Genomic DNA, 27,927 nt, shown 5'->3' on the forward strand with positions numbered 1-27,927 from the left:
GGCCAGAAGTTTGCCTGACTTATTTTGGCTGCCATAGGATTTAAGTAAATATAGGGAGGCCTGTTTAGTGGTTGATTCAGTAAATGCAATCTTTGCATTAATGAGATCCTTGAGAGATTCCTTTGATTTGGAGGTATGAAAAGAGTGTTCAAGCTTTATAACCTTATCAAGAAGTGTGTTGTGTGTTATGCTGAAAGCTTTGCGCTTGTTTGATAATAAAGTCTCTTGCAGTAGCTTTGAAGGCATCCCATACTGTGTGAAAAGAAACATCTGTCGTTAGGTTAATAGAGAAAAACTCTTGAGAGAAGGATACAAAAGACGATTTAAATTTAGGATCAAGGAGTAAAGAGTTATTGAAGAGCCATTTTTTTGGAGATGTGTTGTGGCTTAGAACGTCCAACTGAATTGAAACCGGAGCATGATCTGAAATATGTATAGGGCCTATATCAGCAGAGAGTAAGGATTGGGAAATGTTCAGTGTAATAAAAATATGGTCGATTCGGGATTATGTTCGGTGAGGATGAGAGAAAAAAGAGTATTCTCTTGTAGATGGATTGCAAAGGCGCCATGAGTCTAATACATTTTTTTGTTCAATAGTTTGTATGAAAGCGTTGTGCGCTGCATTTGAGGTAAAATGAGAGTTAGAATTTCTGTCTATGAATGGATCCATCACTTGATTGCAATCACCTGCAAGAATGTAGTTCTCTGACGGATATTTGAGGAGCAGTTGGGAGATGCTTGACCAAAAACGAACGTCTCCATTGGTAGGGGCATAAACATTGAGCAGTGATAATGAAGTCCGTCCTAACAAGAGATTTGTGAAAACCCACCTTCCCTCTATGTCAGATTCTTGAGAGACAAGATGGGCCTTCAGTGTTTTGTGGCAGAGAGTTATAACCCCGTTAATTTTACCATCGCCTGGTGAGAAGAAAACTTCAACAACCCAATTTCTTTTGAGTTTTAGTGATTCACTTTCAGTGAGATGAGTTTCCTGTAATAATACAAAATTAGCATCTAACTTTGATCAGTGGGATCACACACTCTGTCTTTTAATGGGGGAATTCATGCCTCTGACATTCCATGAGATAATTTTTCAGAACATTTATGAGTTAGGAGTGATTTAGATATATGTGACCCAAGAAAACTTTGTACATTGTGAACATTAGTATTTCAAATAAATTCAGCGGCAATAAGAAAATAAAGCATGGGAAGAAAAGTTATATTACGTACGAAGATATTGAATATGGAAACCAATTGAAGAAAAAAGAAAGAATAGAATATATAAAGAAAAAGAGAAGGTATACTGTAAATAGCAATACTTATGCACAATTCAACAATGAAAGCAAAAAGAAACCTTGACGTAAACCTTATATTCAGTACAAAGATATTGAAAATTAAAGTTTGATAAGAGGAAAGAAGAGAGAATAAAGATTAGAAGAGGTAGGAGCTGTAAAGAAGAATACGAGAAAAAGGATCATATCCATATTGAGGTTAAAACAATGGAAGGAGGGGGGTGGAAACCACATGGAACGATGAATTATGACACTTTTTTACAAGGAGAAAATGCATAGTAGGTCTGAACAAAGATCTGACATTTCTAAGAGGGTTGTACTGGAAAATCACGTTGTGCTAAGTTTATTTACTAAAATGCAGTACAATACCGGGATGAATGCAGGCAGAACTGTTGCATGGTTCAGATGAAACTCTGTCAGAACTTTAGTAGTAATAGTAGGTGCTATGCGAAGAAGTGCTTAATTTGAGCCTGTGGTTACAGTCAGCACCAGTGCTTGTGACAGTGACAAGTTGGCGTAGTCTGGCTGATTTAGAGAATAACACAGCAGTTAATTGTTAAATCAATATACATAAAAAATACTTTTACCTGCCATCCAAACTATATTTATAGCTTTGGAGGCCTGAAATAGTCAGAATTGTGTGAGAGGTAGCAGTTGCGTTGGTACTGTCATTGGCAGCGTTGGCAGGGTCAATGGGAGGAGCTAGCTGCAGTGGCCTCCTGACAAGAGCCCTGACACTTATGTTTTGCAAATTAAACACTGATCCGAAGGACACCTTGACTTAGTGAGAGATGACAAAAAATTCTTTGGATGGCAAAACCTTGGAAGTAATTGATACTAGTAGGGCTGTCTTCCAGGTAATGTGGCCTAGTTCACAAGAAAATATTAGTGCAAAAAGCTCAGCCTGGAGTAGAACAAAGTACCATTGAGGAGCCTGGAGAAGAACACTTAAGCAGCTTAGCTTTATGATAAGAAAAATGCAGTTGGGGCAGTGGTGTCCAGAACACAAAATAATTGTTTGCCAGTGTTGGTGCATGCTAAGATGTCTGAAGGACAAGGGTATGGGGTGAGTATGAGAAATGGAACTTAAAGAAGGCTGTTCTTTGAGGAGGGTAGGAGGACCAAAAACTCAAGCTTGTGAGGCTATAATGGGGTAAGAGGACCAATAACTCAATCTTATGAGGCTGTAATGGGGTAGGAGGACCAAGAACTCAATCTTGTGAGGCTGTAATGGGGTAGGAGGACTAAGAACTCAATCTTGTGAGGCTATAAGGGGTAGGAGGACCAATAACTCAATCTTATGCGGCTGTAATGGGGTAGGAGGACCAAGAACTCAATCTTGTGAGGCTATGATGGGGCAGGAGGACCAAGAACACAATCTTGTGAGGTTATAATGGGGCTACCAGTCTCATCACAAACCTTAACTCTTGAAACATCCTATTAACTATGACAGTGTGAATAAAGGCATACAGGAACATCTCCAGCTAGACAGGCAACAGAAGAGCATACTTTAGAGAGACTCCCCAGTTTCAAATAGAAAGCAACTCTTGACATGCTCTCTGTGGTAAAAAGATTTAACCTAGAAAAAATAAATAACAGGTTTGGATAACAGAGTGAATTATTTTGTGGTAGGTTACTTAATATGTTATGTACAAATATCTCAGCCCACATCTACCGCCCATTGGTGTGCTGTGTTTACTTTATAAAAAGTACAACAAAGCTTCCACCTACTATTACCTCCCCTTACTATTACTTACCCTCTCCCAGCATCCCCCTTTAGCCGGTGATACGCATTTACAGCACGTATATGACAAAGTCTGTGTTTCAGAGGTCCTTTTAGCTACTTCCATATATAGTTAGAGGCCTCTTCATGTTCACTGTCATGGTGAGGAGGATTGTTCTCCCTCAGATAACAGCAAGGTAGAAGTAGGGCTGATATGAGGAGCTCTTATATATCTGGATTGGCGAAGTTCTTGTTATTCCTTCGCCAACATTGTGATATAAGGTGCCCAGTCTGTTAGACAGTTCTTTTGTTTATGTTCCGGAAATTGGATATTTTCTTCCATGGCTAATATATGCCACAGCCAGTTTAGTCAATGCACCATGTCTGGAGGAGACACATTTCTACATTTTAGCAATTTGGCCTGTGTTGCCGCGGGTAAGGCTACTGTCAGTTATTTGCCTCTTAAATACCTATATGCCTGTGTTTTGATGACCTAACAGCACTGCCCCTGGTTCTCTCTCGATAGTGGCTAAACACCCTCTCAACCTCTTTCAGGACCCCAATCTGAGTACTTCTCTAACTTGGGACAATGCCATAATAAGTGTGTTACCATGCCCGAGGCTCTGTGTTTTCTCCAGCAAGAACCCTTCCATTGTTTTCAGAGGTGTTCTGTACAGATATGAGACTATTTCGTACTGCGTCTATCTCTAATATGGCATCTTCTAGCTGATGTTTGTGCTTTATCATATACTTCGCTCTATTGCTTATCAGACAGAGTTCTAGCTAATTCCCTTTTCCCATCTTTTTTTCTTGTGACTTCCATGAGGTCTTTATTTATGGCTGAGGTTGTGTGTTTACTATGTTGGATGTTCTTAAGCCACTTTTTTTAACGGTGTTGCTTCTCAATCCTTCATTTAAGTCTGGATAACCAATTTTATTTTTAAAAAGCACGTTTTATTGGGCTTTCCTTTTTATAAACCAGTATAACAACAGCTGTCACAATTACACCTGTATCATCCGGCCATGATATATATTTTCCTTTCTCTCAATGGGACATAGCTAGAGATTCCTTTTCTTCACTCCTCCCACCTCAGATCAAGACAATATATAAGTCAGCATCAGATAGATGGTTCAAGTTCCTTTCGAGGCCCTGGTAACCTCTCCACCCCCCACATTTTTCCTCATTTCTTGGGATAGCATCTTCCCTCATAGGCAACCTTTTCAGCCATCATGTACCAGTCCATGTCTTATGTCCAGTCTGTGATGGGTGGTAGTGTATCCACCCTCCATCGTTTGGCCATAGTTTACTACGCCACGGCCAAACCCAGCAACAGCCACAGCTGCAAGTATTTGGCATTGTCTTCTCTCATATGTGGAGAAGAAACCATTTTTTTTAGCAGTTCCTGGTATCGGAAATCGTGTTACTTGTGCCATTACCTTCTCTATTGCCTCCCAATAGCCCTGGATTTTCGGGTAGCCCCAGAGAATATGGATGAAAGAATTGTCTTGGCCATAGTCTACATCACTCTACTCTGCACCACTCCACTCTGCGCAACTTTTCTAAACTCTGCACCACTGCAATGTACGCCACTGCATTCTACACCTGTCTTCTCTTTGCCACTCCAGTTTACACCTCTCTACTCTGCACCACTGCATTCCATGCCACTGCACTCTATGCCACTCTACTGAACTATACAACACTGTATTGTACGCCACTCCACTCTGCTCGTCACCATTCCGCTAGACGCCCGTGCACTGTACACCACTGCACTCTACACCATTCTTCTCTACTCTGCACCACTCCCACTCTGTGCCACTGCAATCTATGCAACTGCATTCTACAGCCTTTGCACTATACGCTACTCTACTCTAGTTTGCAAAACTGCACTCTACACCACTCTACTCCACTGCACTCTACATCACTCTACTCTACACCACTCTACTCTCTACAACTCCACTCTATGCCACTGCACTCTACACCACTAAACTCTATGCCACACTGCTCTACACTCCACCACTTCACTCTACAACATTGCATTATATGCCACTCTACTCTACACCATTGCACTCCATGCCTCTGTACTCCTATTGTATCTCACTCCGATTCTAATCAAGGCATTGATTAACCTTTTTGTAACTGTATGTCTGCAGTTAGCGACTGGATGGGCACAAATGACCTCCTGTTGCACTCCTTCATGCTATCCCCACTATATGGGCACTCTCCCATCCCTAAGAATAAAGTCAGGAACATAGGAGTCCTGCTGGGCAATAGATTAACATATTAGAACCATGTTAATGCAGTAATTTCTTACTCATTTGTTATCTTAAAAAACCTTGGAGAAAATCAAACATTTAATTCCTCATGATCTCCTGAAAACAGAGGTAATTGCATTAGTACTTTTACGCATTGACAACTGCAATGGCCACTATCTTAGTCTGCTAGTGAATCTTATGCAGAAACTGAAAACGGAACAAACTTCCCCAGCCAGAATTCTTACAAATGTGCCTAAATTTCAGTCTTGTATCCCAGCGCTGAATGAACTCCACTGGCTTCCAGAGAGAAATCGAGCTGCTTTTAAATCTCTATGTATTGCCTATAAGATGTTGGCTGGATCAGGTCCTGAGTAGCTGAAAAATACATTTTGCTGGTATATTCCTAACAGACCCCTCTGCTCCAGCCTAAAACCGTTGGTGCGCCTCGACACAAACTGACCACTTGAGGTGGCAGAGGCTTTGTGAAAAACATCACACTCCTTTGGAATGAACTTCCTCTTGATCTAAAAAATGGGCCCTACTCTTCTTTCTTCAAAGAAAAAAAGAAAAACTCGGCTTTACCGCATATAACATATCTCACAGTTAAACACTGCTGTCACTACTGCACTGTCTAATGCTAAGATCAAATGCAAAATGCCTCAGGGCATAAGAGCGCTTTATAAAACCCCAAATCAAATCAAATCCACTCTGCATTACTCTACGCCTCTGCACTCTATGCTACTCTAATCTGCATCACTGCACTCAATGCTACTCTACTCAATGCCACTGCACTTTACACCACTGTCCTCTACACCACTATACTCTTAGTGATACAGTTACAAGAATCGGTGACTGCGCCCTATTAGCTGCACTTCTATAATAAATCCATAAATAAGTTGAAACACAATATCTGATATTCAAGCATATGGTGGTGCTGTCGTGCTGCGCACCGAGCCACCTTAGTTCCCAATTAACCGCACCTTATTATCAAAGTGCTGGGCTATATCCACAAAGAAATAATGCACTCCAGCACACACAGCCCAGTTTATAACATTAAGTCCATTCTTAATAAAAATTATGTAGAAATTAGTCAAATTCTTCCACAACGTTGTTAATTTGAAGATAGATTTTCATGCAGTATTTGTCCAAAACAGCGCAGCCAACACGTGTTTTGTCCTCCTGGACTTTTTCAAGGCTGCAAGATTATATAGCACTGATATTAACAATACTGGTATTTTTCTGTTGGAAAATGTGATGGTTCTTGCACGAGGCAGTGTGTATCAATGATGTATGAATACAGAAATGGCAAGGCCATTTGACAACAGTTGTCCATATTTCATTTGACTATATAGTGTTCCAAAAAGAAAATCTCCCAGTGTCTATATATCCAAAGCATAATAAAAATAAATGTGGTGCAAAGAGTAGCAGTCATGTGGGTTAGACCATGCTGGCTAGGCAGTGAAAGGTGCCCTGATTCTAAACTACCGCAAAAAAAGAAAATAGTGGATTGTTAGAATACAACATACCGAAGCACAAATAGTGTTCAAAGTATTTCTAAAGTCTATTCCGGAATTCAAATAGTGTTCAAAGTATTTCTAAAGTCTATTCCGGAATTAGCTGCATAGTAAGGTTGTCCCAGTAGTAAACCCATGAGTAAAATATGAAAGGCAAAACAATTTGTGTCCATCAGATTAATATTATCAATGCCGAAGTGTGGATAGGGTTAACCACACCTCCCAAAATTAGGGAACAAGGGCTGTTATGAAAATCGAAATCACAGGCACATACCCCCAGTGCGAATGATCTTCTGAGCATCCTGGGGAAGAGATACTCTGCATCACTTTAGTCTACGCCACTGCACTCTATACCACTTCATTTTTCGTCACAGTTCCCTGCCCCACTCTATTCTGCACCACTGCACTCTATGCCACTCTATTGTACCCTGCACCACTCTACTCTTCGACACTGAACTCGATGCCACTGCATCCATGACAGTTCACTCTACTCCATGCCACTCCACTCCACTGCATGCCACTCTTCACCACTCCACTCCACTGTACGCCACTTTATGCCACTCCACTCTACTTTATGCCACTCCACTCCACACAATGCCACTTTACGCCACTCTACCCTACTCCACTCCATACAATGCCACTTTACTCTGTAACAAGTCACTCTATGCCACTCTTCTAAAAGCCACTACAAGCCACTCTACACCACTCTACTCTACACTACTCTCCGCCACTTGACTCTATGACACCTGACTCCAATACACACCACTCAAGACTAAGCCACTCCACTCTCATCAGCTTCACTCCACTCTACGCCACTCCAGACTACCCCACTCCTCCTTATGCCACTTCATGCTATGCCACACCATACTCTACATCAGTCCACTCTACACTAGGCCACTCCACTCTACTCCAAGCCTCTCCACTCCATATCACTTAACGCCACTCCACGTCACTCCTCTACATTCCACCCAGCTGTAAAGCATGGTTAAAAGAAATGACTCTTTAATAAGCACAGCTATCCTTTAAATTTCCATGTTTTACCAACATCCCATTTGCCTAGGATTAGAAGAGCAAAATAAGTAAAAGAAAGTTATCTGACGTGCTACAGAACAAGCAAGTAATCAACTGTGGTTCACATCAATGGGCTACTCAACATTTCATCAGATGCCAACAAGAAATGTGCATAAACTGAATGGTTGAACTTGCTTACCTGCTTGTGGCCTGGGTGGCACGAATGGTGGTCAGCCCAGTCAGGGTCTCGGAGAAGTGGATGTAGATGGGGGACAAGGTGATGCTGCAAAGCCGTTTAAGTGCCCTTGAGGTGTGGCGGTAGTACTGCTGGATATAAAAGTAGAGGGCCGCCAATGGCACCATGACCAGTATGATCCATGGTAACAGGCAGCTTGTCACCACCACAGTACCCAACAGGAAGAATATAGAAGCCAGGAAACTGCTGAGGACACTGGGCAGGTCCTTGTCAGTGTGGCACAAGTCGGATGAGAAACGGTTGATGATTCGACCCATTGGAGTAGTGTTGAAGAATGTCACAGTGGCCTAGCAACAAGAAAGAAACATTCCAATGAATAACTCGGCTCGCTGCTACACTTAGAGAACAAAGCATCCTTTCATATAATTAATCCTTAACGAGAAGAGGCCCATTTGGATGGCCTTGAACAATAATAATTTTGGGTCAGTGTTCCCAAAAAGTAGTTTACTACAGTCTGAACATTTGTTGTTAACTTTTGTGAGGAAACTTCAAGAGGCCGAGAAACCAAGCTACAGGGGCGGGGACAAAAAAAGAGTGTGGATTAGTTCAGTTATAACTTATAGACACTTATCTAGTGGCCTATGAATTCTAGACACCGACTCAAATATAGGCCCTAATTTAGCCTAACCGGTTAGTGTTCCATGATCACATGGATGTGCTGCTCCTGTGCTTATAACTCAAGTTTAAAACAGTTAAAGGAAAAAGACTTGGGTGTTATGAAGTAATATCAAATTAGGGACTTTAAGAATTACCTCTAAATTAGCCTTTTTCCATACTAGCTACCGCAAGCATGTTGGTAGTACCAATGCTTACTTTTTATGGGATTTAAAGCAAAATTACCACATCTCAGTAGTAGTAAAGCTACTCTAACATGATGGAACATGTAAATTGCATACAAACTTGGTTCCCGAGCAAAATAAATACAATATTTAATGAGAAATATCAGTCCAAAGAAGGTTCTCCAGATCGTATCTTTCAAAAAAGTCTTTATTTCCAAGACACAGATTTCAATCGGTGATCCAGCGTAGTTGGGATCTTTTGGATGATCCCAACTACGCTGGATCACCGATTGAAATCATACCTTTTTTATGTAAATTGCATGATTGTTACTCCATCCCTGCCAAGTACCACGCATCAGGGGTTAGACAAACGCATTTTAATGTGGGTGCTCGCATCACTCCATTAAAATGCATTGGTCACCAATGCATAGCTCCTAGACACACTGAAGCTCATGCAGCGCTCCAAAAAACTGCAACATGCACAGCACTTAATCTCTGCACTGCCGCTCTGCATTTGAAAGAATTGATGCTGCCGGCGCCGGGCCTGAAGGACGCGTTGTTATGGTCACCTGGCAATGGGATACATTGTTTCTTTTTGTGCCATGAACATAGATGGTGCTCCCTCTGTCAGCCTCGCCCGGCCTCTCTGACACCCACATGTAGTTGCTGGATCTTCCTGCGTGGACGGGGCTGCTAAATTAAAAGTTATTGAGTGGGGCTGCATTTTCTCTGACCTTTGGCTCCAGCAGATGGCCTCCGAGCTTGAAAAAAGGAAAGCGATGTGTTTTGTTCACACAGAAACTATTCACATTTTTTTTTATTTATTGGCATTTTGACATATACAAACATTCAGTAGCGCATCATGTGACGCCAGATAATACAAATATGAAGTAATTTTTGTAACTGAACAAACGAAAATGTAAACCAAAGTAGACACATCACAATGATTGATTACATATGCGAGAAAAAACATCATACATTCACATTTAGGTCACAATACGTCATAGGTGGATTATACGGCTGAAAGTATGAGGGAGAATATGTATGGGAGAAATATGAAGTTTGGACAAGGAATGACTCATGAGGTTGAAACATGTTCAGTAGGCGGCTCTTGGTGAGAGTTGGCGGAATTAAGTCTCCGAATCATGTGCAGTTCCCAGAGTACGAGCTGATAACCAAGCCAGAAAGTGACTCCAAATGTCTTTTGGTCTTGATGCTTGGGGTAGTAATTCCCAATAAACATTTAGTTTTTCTTGACAAAACGTGGTGTCTAGGATCCAGGTTTTAATAGCAGGCGGTGTGTGTTTGCCCCAGTGCATTGAGTAGTAACATGGCAAGAAGCCTGCGATGGGCCAGTGAGGCCTCTTTAACATACCCTAAGAGGCATATTTTGAGAGTGGGGATGTAGTGGGTTGCCAGGTTCTCATTGATAGATTTAAGGACTTAGGGGCATATTATCAAGGGGGTTTATCTCCGCTTTTTTGGCTTTAAAAGCCAAGAAAGCGGAGATAAAATTATCTCCCTATTACCTAGCTGTCGCTAACACCAGTTAGTGACAGCTAGTAGGAGATAGCGACCATCTTGGGCCCCACTTTGCATGTCAGTGATATTTATCACTAATGACATGCAAAGTGGGCGAGCCAAGATGTTAGCGACTGGAAACAGTCGCTAACATCGCTATCTCCTATTACCAACTTTTGGAGATATTTGCGCTAAGCGCGAATATCTCCAAAAGCTAACACCTGCCCCTGAGCAGTTCTTAGCCATGTTATCCAATGGGAGGTGGATAACATGGCTAAGAGCATTAGCTCGGTAATGCATGAATATCGCTGACTTTTCAGCGATATTCATGCATTGCGGCCGTTTTTTATCGCATTTGCGATAAACCTTGGTAATACCAAGGTTTATCTGCGATAAAAATCCCCGTAAAAGTTTGTCTCTAACCAAGCAATGGCGATAATTATCGCTATTGCTTGGTAATATGCCCCTTCATTCCAGAAGTGAACGATGTCGGGACAGTTCCAGGCCATATGGAGGAATGAAGCATTTGGAGATGTACATCTCCAATAGTTCGCTTCAGGGCAGATACCCACGCGCTTGAGTTGCAGGGGAGTTCTGTAGAGGCGATGCAAATATTTGAAATGTATGAGGCATAGTTTGTAATTAGGGGACAGCATCTCCAGCTATCCACAACAGAATTGCCATAAGTATTCAAATATTTACCGTCACCACCGCCTGCCAGAGTAAGACACTCCTGAGCATCGAGACGAGAGCTGAGTGGCTCTCTGCCCACTCAAAAGAAGCTTTCAACTGCTGCCCCTGTTGCAGCCCATTGCCCCCCTGCCGTGGGGGTGGGGTGTCGAAGAACTTCCAACACTTGTCGCAGCTCAAGAGAAAGGATGCAGGTCAAGCGTAGGAAGCATAAAGATTAGGCAACATCACCCATCTGTCTGCGTCACTTCTTTATGAGTCAGAGTGAAGTGCTCGGCTAATTCTTGCCTCTACCAATGGCCAGTGATGTGATCTAAAAATATACTGCTGACTGTCATTGATATAGATTTACTGTATGAGCATGAACCAGATAGCAGTCTAATATCACCTGTGTGTAACTTCTCAATGAGAGTATGAGCTGTGTGACAACTCTTGGCTGCACTGTCGGCCATGGACACTGCCAGTAATGTAATGTAAGAATGTGCACCAGCAAGCCCACAATAGTGTTGTAGCCCTTCTCTAATACCACACACGATCACCAAAAGGTTTTTACAAAAATGGGTTATTCTGTGTTTTAACTGTATCATTTCATAAGCATGATTTACAAACATTTCAGAACATGATTTTCCTTCTCTGAATAAATTATCTTGTTTCCACCAGCACCACTCCTTACTCTCCCTCTGTTTCCCAAACACCCTCTTCCTTCTCCCTCTCAATCACTTTTCACTTCCTATTTCACACCTGAATGGGTGATTCAGCTGAGGAAATCCAGGAGGCATTATATGCTAACACAAGAATCCCTCCAACACAATCCTGCAGTTAACATCACCAGAGGCAGACAGAGGAAGACATGGGTATGGTCAGTCTCAGACTTTCTATAACTATAATTCTCTCATGAAAAAAACAAAAAACAGCTATACTGCCCCTTAAAATCACCCTGACATAAATGCTGCGTCTTCCTTGTGTGATTTTTTTCCTCATGCAGACATCATGGGTATGTTGGAATGGGCCTATACAATGTCAATGAACACTGTGATATGTGCAGGCCCGACAACAGCAATACCAATTAACGCAATGTCAATGTATGCCAAAATCTATGCACGTACAACAGCGACGGTACCAGCAGTAGCAATGTCAATGTATGTACAAATGATTTAGAAATGCATAACTATGTCAATATCAGCAAAGACAATATTGATGTACACTATGACAACTGTACACACAATGTTGACAATGACGATAAAAAATGATAACAGTGATTGTCATATTATTTTTAAGAGTTCCAGTGAACCCGCCTCATTGCTATCAGATTTACCCGAGGTGACCTTGTGGTAAATAAATAAATAATACCGGATCTATTTTTGAATGAATAAATGAATAACAGATAGCTCAATAAATAAGAGTCACGATTCGAGGTAGTAGGAGTTCTGCAGGTTTATTACAGCATAAAGGACAGGAACAGGACAACCTGCATAGGAATAGGATGGCAGGGCCCAGCAGCTGCTGGGGCTGGATCTGGGATGAGCGCGCTAGGAAGGATAACTTTTTAATAACAGTACATGAGCATATATACATAACGCAAACACATAGCATTACATCGCAATAGGCGTAGCAGTGGGAGGAGCAATAGGCGTGACGCGTAGCAGTCGCGAAAGATAAGGGTGAAAAGAGGTGTAACAGAGGCGTATACATAGACATGTGATGCAGACGTAACAGAATATGTCATGAATGGGGCGGAAACATGGAGGGGGCTACCTAAGGAGCCGGGACCTCTGACCTAATGGTGCGCGCAAACTGGCAATGACGTGTTACTAGGAGAAACTGGGGGCTTCGAACTCTGTGCTAGGAGCAGAGACTGAAGTCTGGAGAGTCAGGGCGACATGTACCTAAGCAGTATCTAGTATCTGATGTTTAGAGAACATGTTTGATAGAAACTAGAAGTTATCGGGGTAAAGGCGAACAGACTCTAAGACTGGAGCATGCATTATTCTACATGTAGTGCGTGATGAAGAATATTAAATGACCATTAATACAGTATTTCTCTAACATGGAGACGTGAAGGCTAGACAATGACGGAAACTATTGATGCGATTCAGTAGCTTTAGGAATGCAGAGAAGGAGGGCTGGACTGATAGCTAGAATCATAACATACTCTTGGCAGACTCAGAGGCAGAGCCAAGCTGAGCCGGGCACTGCGAGGCAGGAAGTAAGTGAAGGGTCGAGGATACAGGTGGGGGCTGTATCGCTCCTCAGCGAGGGCTTCAGGAGACAGGAGCTGAATCTGGTGTCCAGGCCCTTTTGAGGCCTAGAAACGGGGACTTTACAATGGAATAACGTGCACACTGAGAAACGTGGCAACGTAGCTTTACATAGGCCTGATATTCGTAGTATTCACGAGAACTGGGAACTGACATACTAGAGGTGGACACAACTGTAATTGCGTCATTAATCGAACATGGGGAATAACATATGCATATTAATCATGCACAGATAACATATGATGGATGACACGTAGGGGCACAGAACATGGCAAAATTTACTTTTCCACATTCCCTCCTTGTCACTACGTTTCCATCAGGAAACATCAATATTCATGATACCATCTATCATTTCATACAGTATCATTTGCTCGTCTCGAATTTTCTGGGAACGTGTATTAGAACGGGGCTTGGGACTAGGAATACAAGAGGTAGCACAAATGCCGCAAATCGCAGGGCCACATTGTATACAGAGGCAGCAGCTAAATATGATCGCTACTGCAATACCTAGAAAAGACAAGACTTTCCATCCCCAAGCGGAAATTATATCCCAGAACCAACCGGACCATGTCCAGGTGCCTGGATTTTGGTGTAACAGATGGGCAATTTTATGGAGTCTGGTTATAGCTGAATAAACAGACGGCCCGTTATTTGGAATGAAAATGCAGCAACTAGATCCGATGACTCTACAGGCCCCGCCCCTATCGGCCAATATGACGTCAAGGACGAGACGATTCTGTAAAACGACAAATCTCATAGCAGATTGCTCTTCGGTTAAGTTACCTAGAGCAGAGGCAGTCTCATTGACAACTACTTCAAGGGTTCTTGTTAACCTACGGATTAGCTTACTATTCTGGATAGGTCCTATAAAGAAGAAGAAACCTCTATTGAAATCTGTATACTGTTCTAGAGCAGTTTCAGTATAATCGACAATTGGGGACTCGATCTCCCTTCTATGTCTAATGTGTACTAGATGTGTGTTTCTATGATAATCAGGTGGGGCTAGGAAAACTGGTGGCAGTAGGAAGGCAATGTAACAGGTTCCCTCCCAATCGAGGGGCAGACGAACATATGCGGTCTGACCACAAATAAAATAAGAATGACGTGAAGCTTTGAAAATAGATTTCCCACTGTCACTATACTTGACAATAGTAGTACAATCACTATGTCCTACATGTACGGAACCATTATTTCGGACACATAATTCGCCTTTGACTGGTAGTACTGAAATAGCAGGTAAATCTGGAGTGGAATCAGACTGAACATTCAAGACCATGAAATTCGAAGAATAATTACCTAAATTATACACAGGGGGAGACCTGGCTTGTCTGGAAAACACGTACTGTTAAGAAAAGACATATCTGTTGAGGATGACGTTAACGTGGACCATGCTCCACACGAACCATTATGTGAAAAAGGATAAGGAAAAAGTGGCAGAACTCCCTTCGGTGTCTGGAAAGGGGGGAGTCGACCACACACCCAACAATTAGTGGCATTGCTGGTCTGGTGTGAATAATGTAACATGCGGATGAAAGAATTATTTCGCATAGCGAGGCGGTAAGAGAGTTCATGAGGAGGCAGATCACTAAACGTGTGTTCTACTGTAACATTAGAAGACGTATTTACATGAGAAACTGGAAAATACAGGTAAAACGCATAACTGGTGCAGGAAATCATAATACTGAGAAATAATATGAAACATAGAAAAACGATACATCGGATTGAGTTTTGACTAACTCTCTCACTATGGGGGTCTATTTTATACATGTCAGAAACAGTCTAACCGTTTCACCTAGGGGAGGACTTAGACAATCAAACTGGCTGACTTATTTTACTAGACCGGAGTTTCAACTTATACTCCTGCTGCGGAGTTTTCTCTAACTGGGAAGGGTTCGTAGCAATGTCTTTTGCGGGACAGTCCTTAAAAATAATACTTTGGCAGTCCTTTGAATCCTGGGAAATGTTCTTTGAGACTGGTTTCAGTCCATAAAACTTCTTTATGTGCGAAAGGTGCACCCAGCCTTTGCGACCCTCCAACTTCACGGCTGTACGGGTGGCGAGGAGGACCTGTCGGGGCTCCTTCCAGCGAGGCTCCAGCGGACTTGAGCGGTCAAAATTCCGGACAAGGACCATGGATCCTGGAACGATTTCATGCGGTGCCACCTCGGTGTTGTCTGGAAATGCGGCGGCAACCTGTGAACGACAAGAGTTGAGGGCAGACATCAAGGAAGCTAGGTAATCTGTCAGCATATTACTTGAAACATCGGTAATACTTCGGGGTCTAGGAGTACCCCACATGTTAGGGGGCGGCCGAAAACGACCTCATACGGGGACAGACCTGATCTGGAATGTGCGACCATGCGCATATAGAACAAGGCAACTGGCAGAGCTACTAGCCAGTCCACACCTTTCTCTTTACATACTTTGGCGATGCGAATTTTCAGGGTCTGGTTATGTCTCTCTACGAGACCTGCTGCTTCAGGATGGCGTACACAATGGAACTTCCACTGGTACCCTAACAACAGGGAAACATGCTTCATGAGTTCAGATGAGAATGGCTGGCCGTTATCAGAATATACGACTCTAGGGAGTCCATAACGGGGGAAGAACTCACGAACCAACTGCTTGGCAGTGGTCGCGGCTGTGTAATCTGGGACTGGATATGCTTCTGTCCACCTGGACAAAGCGCATACAACTACAAGGACATACTTGAAACCTCGACATCGCTCCATCTGAATATAATCCATCTGGAGGACTTCAAAAGGGTGGTCAGGGGGCTGGAATCCACCTTGTTCCACCGGGACACTTTTACCTGGATTGAACTGACAACATATCATACAGGTACGGACTTTCTGCTTGGCTGCAGCTCGTAAATGCTTGTTGAACCAAATATTCTGGATACTGTCTAACATAGCTTTTTCTCCTAAATGTGCTGGACTATGTGCGGTATTAATAATGACTTGAACCATAGAGTCGGGGAGAAACCAAGTGGCTTTTCCTTTTGTTAACCATCCTTGATCTGTCTGGACCCCTCCTTGTTCGGACCATTTCTTGATTTCTTCGGGAGTAGCATGTAACTGGATATCTATGACATCTTGAGTAGGGTCCTTAACTGTCATACATGTAGTCGGATCTGGAGTGTGTGTCATGTTAACTGGAATGTCTGGAGTCTGTGCTGTACGCTTGGCTGTGCGATCTGCTAGATCGTTACCCTGGGAAATAATGTCAGTAACTTTCGTGTGTGCTTTGCACTTCATGATAGCAATTGATGTCGGTAAATGTATTGCATCTAACAGAGCTTGAATAAGGAGACCATGCTGAATCTTGGTTCCATGAGAAGTCATGAAACCTCTCTCCTGCCATAGCACTCCAAAGTCGTGTACGACTCCAAATGCGTAGCGCGAATCTGTGTAAACATTAACTTTCAGGTTCTTGGCGTGTATGCAGGCTTGTGTCAGAGCAACTAGCTCTGCTGCTTGAGCGGACAGGGTGTCAATGCGGTGTGTTTCAATAACTTCGGTGTCGGTAGTCACTGCATACGCGGCGACTAGTTCTCCTGTACTAGTTCTCATGCATGAACCATCCACATAAAGTGTCAGGTCGGGATCTGGTAATGGAATATCTGTCAGATCTTGTCTTGGCTTTGTCGTAATATTAACTACTTCCACACAGTCGTGTGTGTCTGGACTTAAAGTAACTGATGGTATCAGTGTAGCAGGGTTCAGGATGTTGCAGCGTCTGATTTCTATGTGTGGCTGAAACAGTGTCAATTCATAACCTGTTAAACGTGCAATTGTCAAGTGCTGAGTTTGTGTTCGGTTTAAAAGAACTTCCACGGAGTGTGGAACTTGTACTGTCAGGGAGTGTCCTAACACTATGGAATCACTTTGTCTGATAGCTAGGGCTGTGGCTGCAACTGACTTGAGGCACGCAGGCAGAGCCTGGGCTACAGGATCTAATGTGCTCGAAAAATAAGCACAAGGCTTGTATTGTCCTGCTTGATCTTGTGTGAGAACAGATAATGCGGTACCTTCGCGTTCTGTGACAAAAAGTGTAAAAGGCTTACTGTAGTTTGGTGTAGCTAGAACTGGTGCTTGACATAGGGCTTTCTTTAACTCATTAAAACTAAGTGTATGTTCAGATGACCAAGGGAGGACAGTCGATACGGCTGCCTCCTGTGTCGTTAACTGTATCAGTGGTTTGGCTAGAAATGCATACTGAGGAATCCATTGTCTGCAATAAGAAGTGAGGCCGATAAAAGCACGTACCTCCTTCTGGGTCTTGGGCTGAGGAAGACTCGCTATTAACTGGATACGGTCAGGTGTCAACTGCCTACCCCACTTGGACAGTAAGTGTCCTAAGTAGACCACTTGCTGGACACAGAATTGAAGCTTCGAAGGGGACACCTTGTGCCCCATCTCGGCTAGGAAATACAATACTGTAAGTGATGCTCGCTCGCAAGCACGTTCAGAACGGGCTGTGATCAGGAGGTCATCGACATACTGGAGCAGGGCAGTGTCAGTTGGCATGTGAATGTTGTCTAGTTGTCTCTTAAGTGCTTGACTATAAATACTAGGACTTTCTGTGAAACCTTGAGGAGCTCGTGTGAACATATAGCTCCTTCCATTTAAACAAAATCCGAAAAGGAACTGGCTGTCTGGATGAATGGGGACACTGAAAAATGCGTTCTTGAGGTCTATGACAGTGAAAAATGAAGCTTCGGAATCAATGGCTGTCAATAGGGAAGAGATATCTGGGACAACTGGATACTGGGGAATAATACATTTATTAAGCTCTCGGAGATCAATCACTAATCGATATACTGGGGGTGCATTTGGATCAGTACGTTTCATGACTGGAATGATCGGAGAATTGCATACATTGGAGTCAGTTTCTACAACCACTCCTTGAGCCATGAGCTCGTCAATAATTTTGGATAAGGCTGCTACAGCCTCAGGTGGCAATCTGTACTGTCTGATTCGTGGTAACACTACACCTGGCTTGAGAGTCACACGATGGGGTGTGATTTGCATATAACCAACATCAGTTGGACCTTGCGCCCATAGATGCTGCGGGACATTGGACAATCTGGGATCAAAATCTCGTAATACATAGTGACCCTTGAAGTCACGTAGGAACAATCGTATTCCCTCTGGGGAACAGCATATAACTGCACCTAACTCTTTCAGTGTTTTAATACCTAATAGATTCTCTGGACATGACTTAGTAAGTAACAGGTCAGTAGTACGGGACAATGGACCTACTTCTAGAGTAACTGGCTTTGATATTTCATTTACAATGGGTTTTCCTGAAAATCCAAGGGAAACATTTCTTGAGCCTGAGAGCGGAGCCCCTGGAACTTCGGCGTGGCTAATTGTGGTCCTACTTGCCCCTGTATCAATCAAAAACTTTCTATCTTTCCCTAGTACTTGACTGTGAACATAGGGACCTTCTTGATCTACAGGTATCTCGATGAGAGGCAAGCCTACCTCCCTCTCTAGGCTGTTTCATGAATATGGCTGATACTCTGGATACTCAGACTGTGCATACTGGTACATCTGCTGTGTAACGTGCTGTGTTGCAGCGATGGGCTGCGGTGCTGTAACTGTCTGTGGTGCATTCTGTGGCTGAGGAATCTGTGAAACTTGTTCTTGTCTAGGCGGACGTGGTCTTTCTTTAGTCTTACCAGTAGCTATGTTGTGTTTCAGAACTGCACACTCGTTTATAAAATGACCTGGCTGTTTACAATAATTGCAGTTCCCTCTAACGGGAGCTGCGGGATGACTGGCTTGATTTGGACCCCTCTTCTGACTGTCTTGAGGAACAGATTGTGCAACTAGTACTTTCATTTTCGTGTCTTTCATACGTTTTCTCTCGTGTTCTTGCTCTTCTCTAATTCTATTCTGGTGGTATTGGAGCATCTGTAACATCTGGGACGGGGTATTAGCTTGCCAGGTACTTTCGACTTTCAAAACTCGATTTTTAATTTGTGGACTTGAATTCTCGACTAATTTAGTAACAAAAAGGTGAGGGTATGACTCACTACTTGTCTTGAGGCCACTGTTGATGCTAAAACATTTCTCAAATCTAGAATAAAAATCACTAATGTCTTCGTCTTGTTTCTGTTTACAGGCTGAGATTGCATCCCAGTCTTCTTTTCTAGTTGTCAATAACCTAGGCAAAACTTGTATTAACAATTCTGGTAATTCTTTACATTTCGCTCCAAGACCGGTACCTGGTACTCGTGCCTTGTCTTCAGCTTCTAGAACTGCCCAATCGATCTTTTTCTCTCCCACCTCCCATTCTTTTTCCTTGAGCTTTTCATACACCCCTGCGGGCAACAGGACCTTTAACATTTTAATTATATCTGGGTACGTGTATTCTCCCATACGGAGCATGTCTTTTAATTCTCGATGGAACCCTGCTGGATCTTTATCATGACAGGGGATTAATTTTTTCATCTCTAAGAGTTCCATCTTTGTGATCGGGGTGTAAACAAACACTCGTTCTAGTTCGCCACCCGTTCCTCTAACTGGGTGGACTTCTCGTAACGGATTCTGTCTCTCCATGTAAAATGGTTTACTTTCTGGGGGTGAGACATGAACAAAATGCGGGTTCAAAAACGTTCTATATTTATGACGCTGTTCTAGAATGACACTAATTAAATCGGTACCTAAACCTTTCCATCTATACTGGAGTAACTCGTTCAGGATATCATGTAACGGGCCTGGATCAGAGTGTTGACCCTCATACAATGTAATGAGGTGCTGGATCATATACATACCCGCCAGTCGTTGCTCGGCTGGGGGCATTTTCAGAAACATTTGTGCCACTATTTCGTCTGGAAAAGTGGTAGAATCAGTAGTCCATCGGACTGCTGATCGGGCTAGTTCTTGTTCATGCATAGTACTTAACTCACTATAACCGATTCGTGATTTCAGAATGTGATCGGTAGCTTGAAACACTTGTTCTAGAGAACCTTGTTCTGGTGCTGGATGATGGAAAGTTGACTTGTGTTCTAGGCGTAAATGGCGATCTGGAAATCTAGATTTTCCTACATACGCTATTCTGTCGGGATTCTCGTCGTCTACCTCTTCAGTATCAGAGTTACTTTCTTTCTCGCTTACTTGTGCTGCTTTACGTTGATCGTGTAACCTTATTATTTCTTTACGGATTTTCTTGTACATACTTTCCATAGCACTGATGGTCCTGTGCTTACCCTCGGCTATATTATCACTCCACTTTGTCAGGGTTCTCATTTCGGCTTCATCTTTGGACGGGTAATCTTGTTCTCTTATTAAACAATTAATCAAAAACTTTAGTATCATGAGCTGGATCTCGGCTTTTCTTTGAGACATGACTTCGCCAATGCTTTCTGGATCATCCCCTGTACGGATGAAACGATATATTCTGTCTAGATCTTCTTTCATATTCGGTAGGGTGACTAGATACTCGGCCACCTTTCTTACACGTAATGAATATAAAACCATATTATCCTCGCCTGGGACTGGATCATAGCCGCATTCATTAAGGGCTTTTCTTATTTCTGCTACAGACTGATGTCTGGGCGTACGCTGTGACGCTTGTGCGTGTAATTCGGCTGTCGTTAAACGCTTATGTGGCGGCGGGGTCTGAGGAGGACCTCCTCCTGCGGCCCCTAAACTAGAATCATCGACTGATCCTCTTCGTCCTGGCAGAGTGGGAAATGGAAATGCAGGCTGGACTTGTATGGCGGGCTGGACCGGGGGTACCGTAACAGGTACTCCGGTGTCTGGAGGAGCGGGAAGTGCCTGATTTACAGGGACTGGCGGAGCGCGAACAGGATTTGCATATTCTGGGACTGTGTCGTCCAAAAAGGACGAAATGAAAATATCAGCTGCGGTCTGTTTGTGACGTAGCTTGGTCGGAACTAATGGTGGCGGGAAATTACTGGATGCCTCTGGGGTCGCTTTTGGCAAGCCCTCGGCAAGAAGAGGATACATACCCTTAATAAGGGCATGCCTCTGTCTGTCTGACTGTTCGGTTTTAACTCGTTCACCAATCTCGATTAATTCCCTTTCTTGGGCTCGTTCCAAGGATTCTCTACTTAATTCTGACTTTCTGACTTCTTTTTCGGTTCTTTTATGAGATTCTTTGCGCCATAACTCGATGGCATCTTTCTGTGACTGTCTGGCTTTCTTTTTCCATAATGCTTCTTCTACTCTCATGATGCACTCGGCATCCCATGTGCCTGATACAGGCCATCTATACTTTTCCTCTAACTGTTTGGTATACTCTACCCATAAATCTAGATACAATATGGCACTTATGCCATGCTTCTGATACATAAAATGACCTGGACTGTCCCTAGGCGGGACAGGAACTGCTGCTTCTAGCAGACCTTTTCTAGTTCTCAACTGACGCAGTTTTGAAAAGAGCGGCATGACTGAACTATGATCTGGACACAATACGATACACAATAAACACGATAACTACTTCACACTCATTCCACGACATCAAGATACATGAATAACATTCAGAATAACAGTTCGAACAGAATACTACCTGGAATACGGAAAACAGAATACATGACTTTTCTCGAGAACAGAACTGACTAGAACAGAAACTAGATGCACTGCTGAAACAGTACGAAACTTACCGGTCTCATACAGAGACACGTCAGGACCCGTATCCACCGGAGTGGACACTTCGTTTGTGGGACTGTGTACCACCAACCCACGGACCAGAGTCAATTAAATTGACCCTGTCTAGATACTACCCCAGTAACGGTACTCACCGGGCAGCAAGAACGGAAGGCCTCGGACTGGACTGGACTGCTACGACGACGGACGACGAACTTCGGACTTCAGTTACGGGTGGACCTCCGGATACCTCGGACCTTGGACTCTCGGCTTGGGCTCTGGTCGGGACTCGCCGCGTTCCTCCACCGCCTCGTCTGGATGCTGGACCGCCTCCTCCGTCTCCTCCGTGGGCCTGAGGGATACTTGAAGCAGAAATATCTGCACGTGCACGGTATGGTTCCGTCACGGCTGCAGAGGGTCAGGGGGCCGGCGTGGCTTCACCGGCGCGTGGGGAAAGGGCAAGTCCCTATTCGGGCGCCATTATGTGGTAAATAAATAAATAATACCGGATCTATTTTTGAATGAATAAATGAATAACAGATAGCGCAATAAATAAGAGTCACGATTCGAGGTAGTAGGAGTTCTGCAGGTTTATTACAGCATAAAGGACAGGAACAGGACAACCTGCATAGGAATAGGATGGCAGGGCCCAGCAGCTGCTGGGGCTGGATCTGGGATGAGCGCGCTAGGAAGGATAACTTTTTAATAACAGTACATGAGCATATATACATAACGCAAACACATAGCATTACATCGCAATAGGCGTAGCAGTGGGAGGAGCAATAGGCGTGACGCGTAGCAGTCGCGAAAGATAAGGGTGAAAAGAGGTGTAACAGAGGCGTATACATAGACATGTGATGCAGACGTAACAGAATATGTCATGAATGGGGCGGAAACATGGAGGGGGCTACCTAAGGAGCCGGGACCTCTGACCTAATGGTGCGCGCAAACTGGCAATGACGTGTTACTAGGAGAAACTGGGGGCTTCGAACTCTGTGCTAGGAGCAGAGACTGAAGTCTGGAGAGTCAGGGCGACATGTACCTAAGCAGTATCTAGTATCTGATGTTTAGAGAACATGTTTGATAGAAACTAGAAGTTATCGGGGTAAAGGCGAACAGACTCTAAGACTGGAGCATGCATTATTCTACATGTAGTGCGTGATGAAGAATATTAAATGACCATTAATACAGTATTTCTCTAACATGGAGACGTGAAGGCTAGACAATGACGGAAACTATTGATGCGATTCAGTAGCTTTAGGAATGCAGAGAAGGAGGGCTGGACTGATAGCTAGAATCATAACATACTCTTGGCAGACTCAGAGGCAGAGCCAAGCTGAGCCGGGCACTGCGAGGCAGGAAGTAAGTGAAGGGTCGAGGATACAGGTGGGGGCTGTATCGCTCCTCAGCGAGGGCTTCAGGAGACAGGAGCTGAATCTGGTGTCCAGGCCCTTTTGAGACCTAGAAACGGGGACTTTACAATGGAATAACGTGCACACTGAGAAACGTGGCAACGTAGCTTTACATAGGCCTGATATTCGTAGTATTCACGAGAACTGGGAACTGACATACTAGAGGTGGACACAACTGTAATTGCGTCATTAATCGAACATGGGGAATAACATGCATATTAATCATGCACAGATAACATATGATGGATGACACGTAGGGGCACAGAACATGGCAAAATTTACTTTTCCACAACCTCCCCATCAACTCCAAGTCAGGACAGGTCCTCCGACCCACGCCTATCGAATACCAGGTCACAGGTGGGGTCTCTCTTAACCAAAAGGCAAACGTGCGCCCGGATAAAAAATGTCCTCAATAAAATACGCTTGACCAAAGGTTTGCGTAGCACAAAGGTAGACACCACATATAGATAGCAACACTCAGTCAATCAAAACATGACATGCACTCCACACATAGTGATCATTTGCTCCTCATGCCGGACATCTGGACACATACACACTGGCCCACACTCTCCCCAAGGTCGAAAGCCATCTGTGTCCTTATCTGATGACTGTGCTTGTTAATTTATGACTGAGATTATTTTCAGGAATGTAGAAATTGTTTTATTGTACCTCACACTGGGGCAGATTTACAATACAACGCAACGTGGTGCAGCAAGTCATTTTGCTGCGCTGCATTCGTTTTGTTCATCACCACCCCCTTTTCTGAATCATTTTGTCCACCATAAGCGTGGAAGGGTATACTCAGATGTGAGTCCCTTGCTCATTGCACCATCAGGATTCAAGCAAGCCGGGCCGACGACGCCTGAAATGGCAGAAACCGGTCCCCGGAAGCTTGTTTCCTTCCCAGTACAAGAATTGGCTTGGTAGTTTGGTTTGCCCTGTTCCCATCATGCACTGGGACAGGAACAGACTAATTTGCATATAGCCAAGTTCTGAGCTGGGATGGTGCAGTGAGCTAAAAAACGGTGATGGATCAAGCCCTGATCTATGGACTGGGTAAGAGTGGTCTGCTTAATTCAGGCACTCTGTTCATCACCACCCCCTTTTCTGAATCATTTTGTCCACCATAAGCGTGGAAGGGTATACTCAGATGTGAGTCCCTTGCTCATTGCACCATCAGGATTCAAGCAAGCCGGGCCGACGACGCCTGAAATGGCAGAAACCGGTCCCCGGAAGCTTGTTTCCTTCCCAGTACAAGAATTGGCTTGGTAGTTTGGTTTGCCCTGTTCCCATCATGCACTGGGACAGGAACAGACTAATTTGCATATAGCCAAGTTCTGAGCTGGGATGGTGCAGTGAGCTAAAAAACGGTGATGGATCAAGCCCTGATCTATGGACTGGGTAAGAGTGGTCTGCTTAATTCAGGCACTCTGTTCATCACCACCCCCTTTTCTGAATCATTTTGTCCACCATAAGCGTGGAAGGGTATACTCAGGTGTGAGTCCCTTGCTCATTGCACCATCAGGATTCAAGCAAGCCGGGCCGACGACGCCTGAAATGGCAGAAACCGGTCCCCGGAAGCTTGTTTCCTTCCCAGTACAAGAATTGGCTTGGTAGTTTGGTTTGCCCTGTTCCCATCATGCACTGGGACAGGAACAGACTAATTTGCATATAGCCAAGTTCTGAGCTGGGATGGTGCAGTGAGCTAAAAAACGGTGATGGATCAAGCCCTGATCTATGGACTGGGTAAGAGTGGTCTGCTTAATTCAGGCACTCTGTTCATCACCACCCCCTTTTCTGAATCATTTTGTCCACCATAAGCGTGGAAGGGTATACTCAGATGTGAGTCCCTTGCTCATTGCACCATCAGGATTCAAGCAAGCCGGGCCGACGACGCCTGAAATGGCAGAAACCGGTCCCCGGAAGCTTGTTTCCTTCCCAGTACAAGAATTGGCTTGGTAGTTTGGTTTGCTCTGTTCCCATCATGCACTGGGACAGGAACAGACTAATTTGCATATAGCCAAGTTCTGAGCTGGGATGGTGCAGTGAGCTAAAAAACGGTGATGGATCAAGCCCTGATCTATGGACTGGGTAAGAGTGGTCTGCTTAATTCAGGCACTCTGTTCATCACCACCCCGTTTTCTGAATCATTTTGTCCACCATAAGCGTGGAAGGGTATACTCAGATGTGAGTCCCTTGCTCATTGCACCATCAGGATTCAAGCAAGCCGGGCCGACGACGCCTGAAATGGCAGAAACCGGTCCCCGGAAGCTTGTTTCCTTCCCAGTACAAGAATTGGCTTGGTAGTTTGGTTTGCCCTGTTCCCATCATGCACTGGGACAGGAACAGACTAATTTGCATATAGCCAAGTTCTGAGCTGGGATGGTGCAGTGAGCTAAAAAACGGTGATGGATCAAGCCCTGATCTATGGACTGGGTAAGAGTGGTCTGCTTAATTCAGGCACTCTGTTCATCACCACCCCCTTTTCTGAATCATTTTGTCCACCATAAGCGTGGAAGGGTATACTCAGATGTGAGTCCCTTGCTCATTGCACCATCAGGATTCAAGCAAGCCGGGCCGACGACGCCTGAAATGGCAGAAACCGGTCCCCGGAAGCTTGTTTCCTTCCCAGTACAAGAATTGGCTTGGTAGTTTGGTTTGCCCTGTTCCCATCATGCACTGGGACAGGAACAGACTAATTTGCATATAGCCAAGTTCTGAGCTGGGATGGTGCAGTGAGCTAAAAAACGGTGATGGATCAAGCCCTGATCTATGGACTGGGTAAGAGTGGTCTGCTTAATTCAGGCACTCTGTTCATCACCACCCCCTTTTCTGAATCATTTTGTCCACCATAAGCGTGGAAGGGTATACTCAGATGTGAGTCCCTTGCTCATTGCACCATCAGGATTCAAGCAAGCCGGGCCGACGACGCCTGAAATGGCAGAAACCGGTCCCCGGAAGCTTGTTTCCTTCCCAGTACAAGAATTGGCTTGGTAGTTTGGTTTGCCCTGTTCCCATCATGCACTGGGACAGGAACAGACTAATTTGCATATAGCCAAGTTCTGAGCTGGGATGGTGCAGTGAGCTAAAAAACGGTGATGGATCAAGCCCTGATCTATGGACTGGGTAAGAGTGGTCTGCTTAATTCAGGCACTCTGTTCATCACCACCCCCTTTTCTGAATCATTTTGTCCACCATAAGCGTGGAAGGGTATACTCAGATGTGAGTCCCTTGCTCATTGCACCATCAGGATTCAAGCAAGCCGGGCCGACGACGCCTGAAATGGCAGAAACCGGTCCCCGGAAGCTTGTTTCCTTCCCAGTACAAGAATTGGCTTGGTAGTTTGGTTTGCCCTGTTCCCATCATGCACTGGGACAGGAACAGACTAATTTGCATATAGCCAAGTTCTGAGCTGGGATGGTGCAGTGAGCTAAAAAACGGTGATGGATCAAGCCCTGATCTATGGACTGGGTAAGAGTGGTCTGCTTAATTCAGGCACTCTGTTCATCACCACCCCCTTTTCTGAAGCATTCGTTTTGAAGCACAGGGATGCAACATATTTACAACAATATGTTGCATCTCTGTGCTTCCCCCTGAGCTGGCGCACAAAATGCTGCCATGCGCCGATGAAGGAAAACTTGCACCATGGTGCAAGGATGCCTGCGTCATGGGGATGATTGTTTATCTGCAGGAAGGGTTTCCCTTCCTGCACATAAACAATCAGAAAAGGGGTTTTACAACTTCAATGTGTGCTGCATTAGCACACATAGAACTTGTAAAACGTCATTTATTTAAAGTATTGTTGATGTACAGGGAGGGACACCTTCCTGAACATAAACAATCATTAGAGGTAATTTCCTCATTCTATGTGTGCTGCAGAATGCCGCACACATAGAAAGAGGAAAAAAAACTTGGAGAAATAAATACATTTCTCCTTGTTGCGCCTCCCTACGACTCCCCTGGGGCGGTGTAGCATTCAGACTAATTTCCAGATTTACGATTTCTGGTAAATCTGGAAATGTGTCTGGTTCCATGGGTGTTGCATGGGAAAAACCCACAGCAACACCCATGGAACGTCCCTTTCGCGCAAAGTGCTGCGTGTAAAGGGGGCCATATTTACAAGGACAGGACAGGAAAGGCCATGTAGGGTGGCTTTTCCTGTCCTTTTAATATGGGACAGGAAAATGCGCTGCCGGTGTGTCACAAAAAGTGACACACTGGCTGTGCAAGGGGCTTGTAAATATGCCCTCAAAATGTATATAATACCAACCAAAACTTGCACACCAGGAGAATTTCCTCAGACGCATTCTGTTGAGACTCTCCCGGTTGCTGTGTTTAATTAAACCAACATGTTCCTGTTTTGCCTAAAGCCTCTTGTCTTTTCATTTCTTTAAGGTAAATTCATATCCAATCAACAGGTACAAATATGTCAAGCAGAATACCAAGCTTTTCTTATTAGATATAGTGTACTGCGGCACTTGCACTTTTAACACACTACTATATAAAGCGCGTAAAAATGTTAATTAAAGTGCAAAACACTCAAAGACGAAGGAGCGCAGAGAGGAGAAGGATCTGAAAAGACAACACATTTGGTTTC

General features: G+C 44.1%; 1 protein-coding gene across 1 annotated transcript in view; it reads right to left on the reverse strand.

The window, feature by feature from the left end:
* LOC144762274 (ATP-binding cassette sub-family C member 10-like) overlaps positions 1 to 27,927 on the reverse strand; it is a 1,353,417-nt gene that overhangs the window by 215,507 nt on the left and 1,109,983 nt on the right. The window contains exon 16 of the mRNA XM_078647416.1: positions 7,993 to 8,336. Coding sequence (XP_078503542.1) covers positions 7,993 to 8,336 — 344 coding nt within the window. The remainder of the gene's footprint in view (positions 1 to 7,992; positions 8,337 to 27,927) is intronic.

This window comes from Lissotriton helveticus, chromosome 6, assembly GCF_964261635.1.
Source record: "Lissotriton helveticus chromosome 6, aLisHel1.1, whole genome shotgun sequence".
NCBI lineage: Eukaryota > Metazoa > Chordata > Amphibia > Caudata > Salamandridae > Lissotriton > Lissotriton helveticus.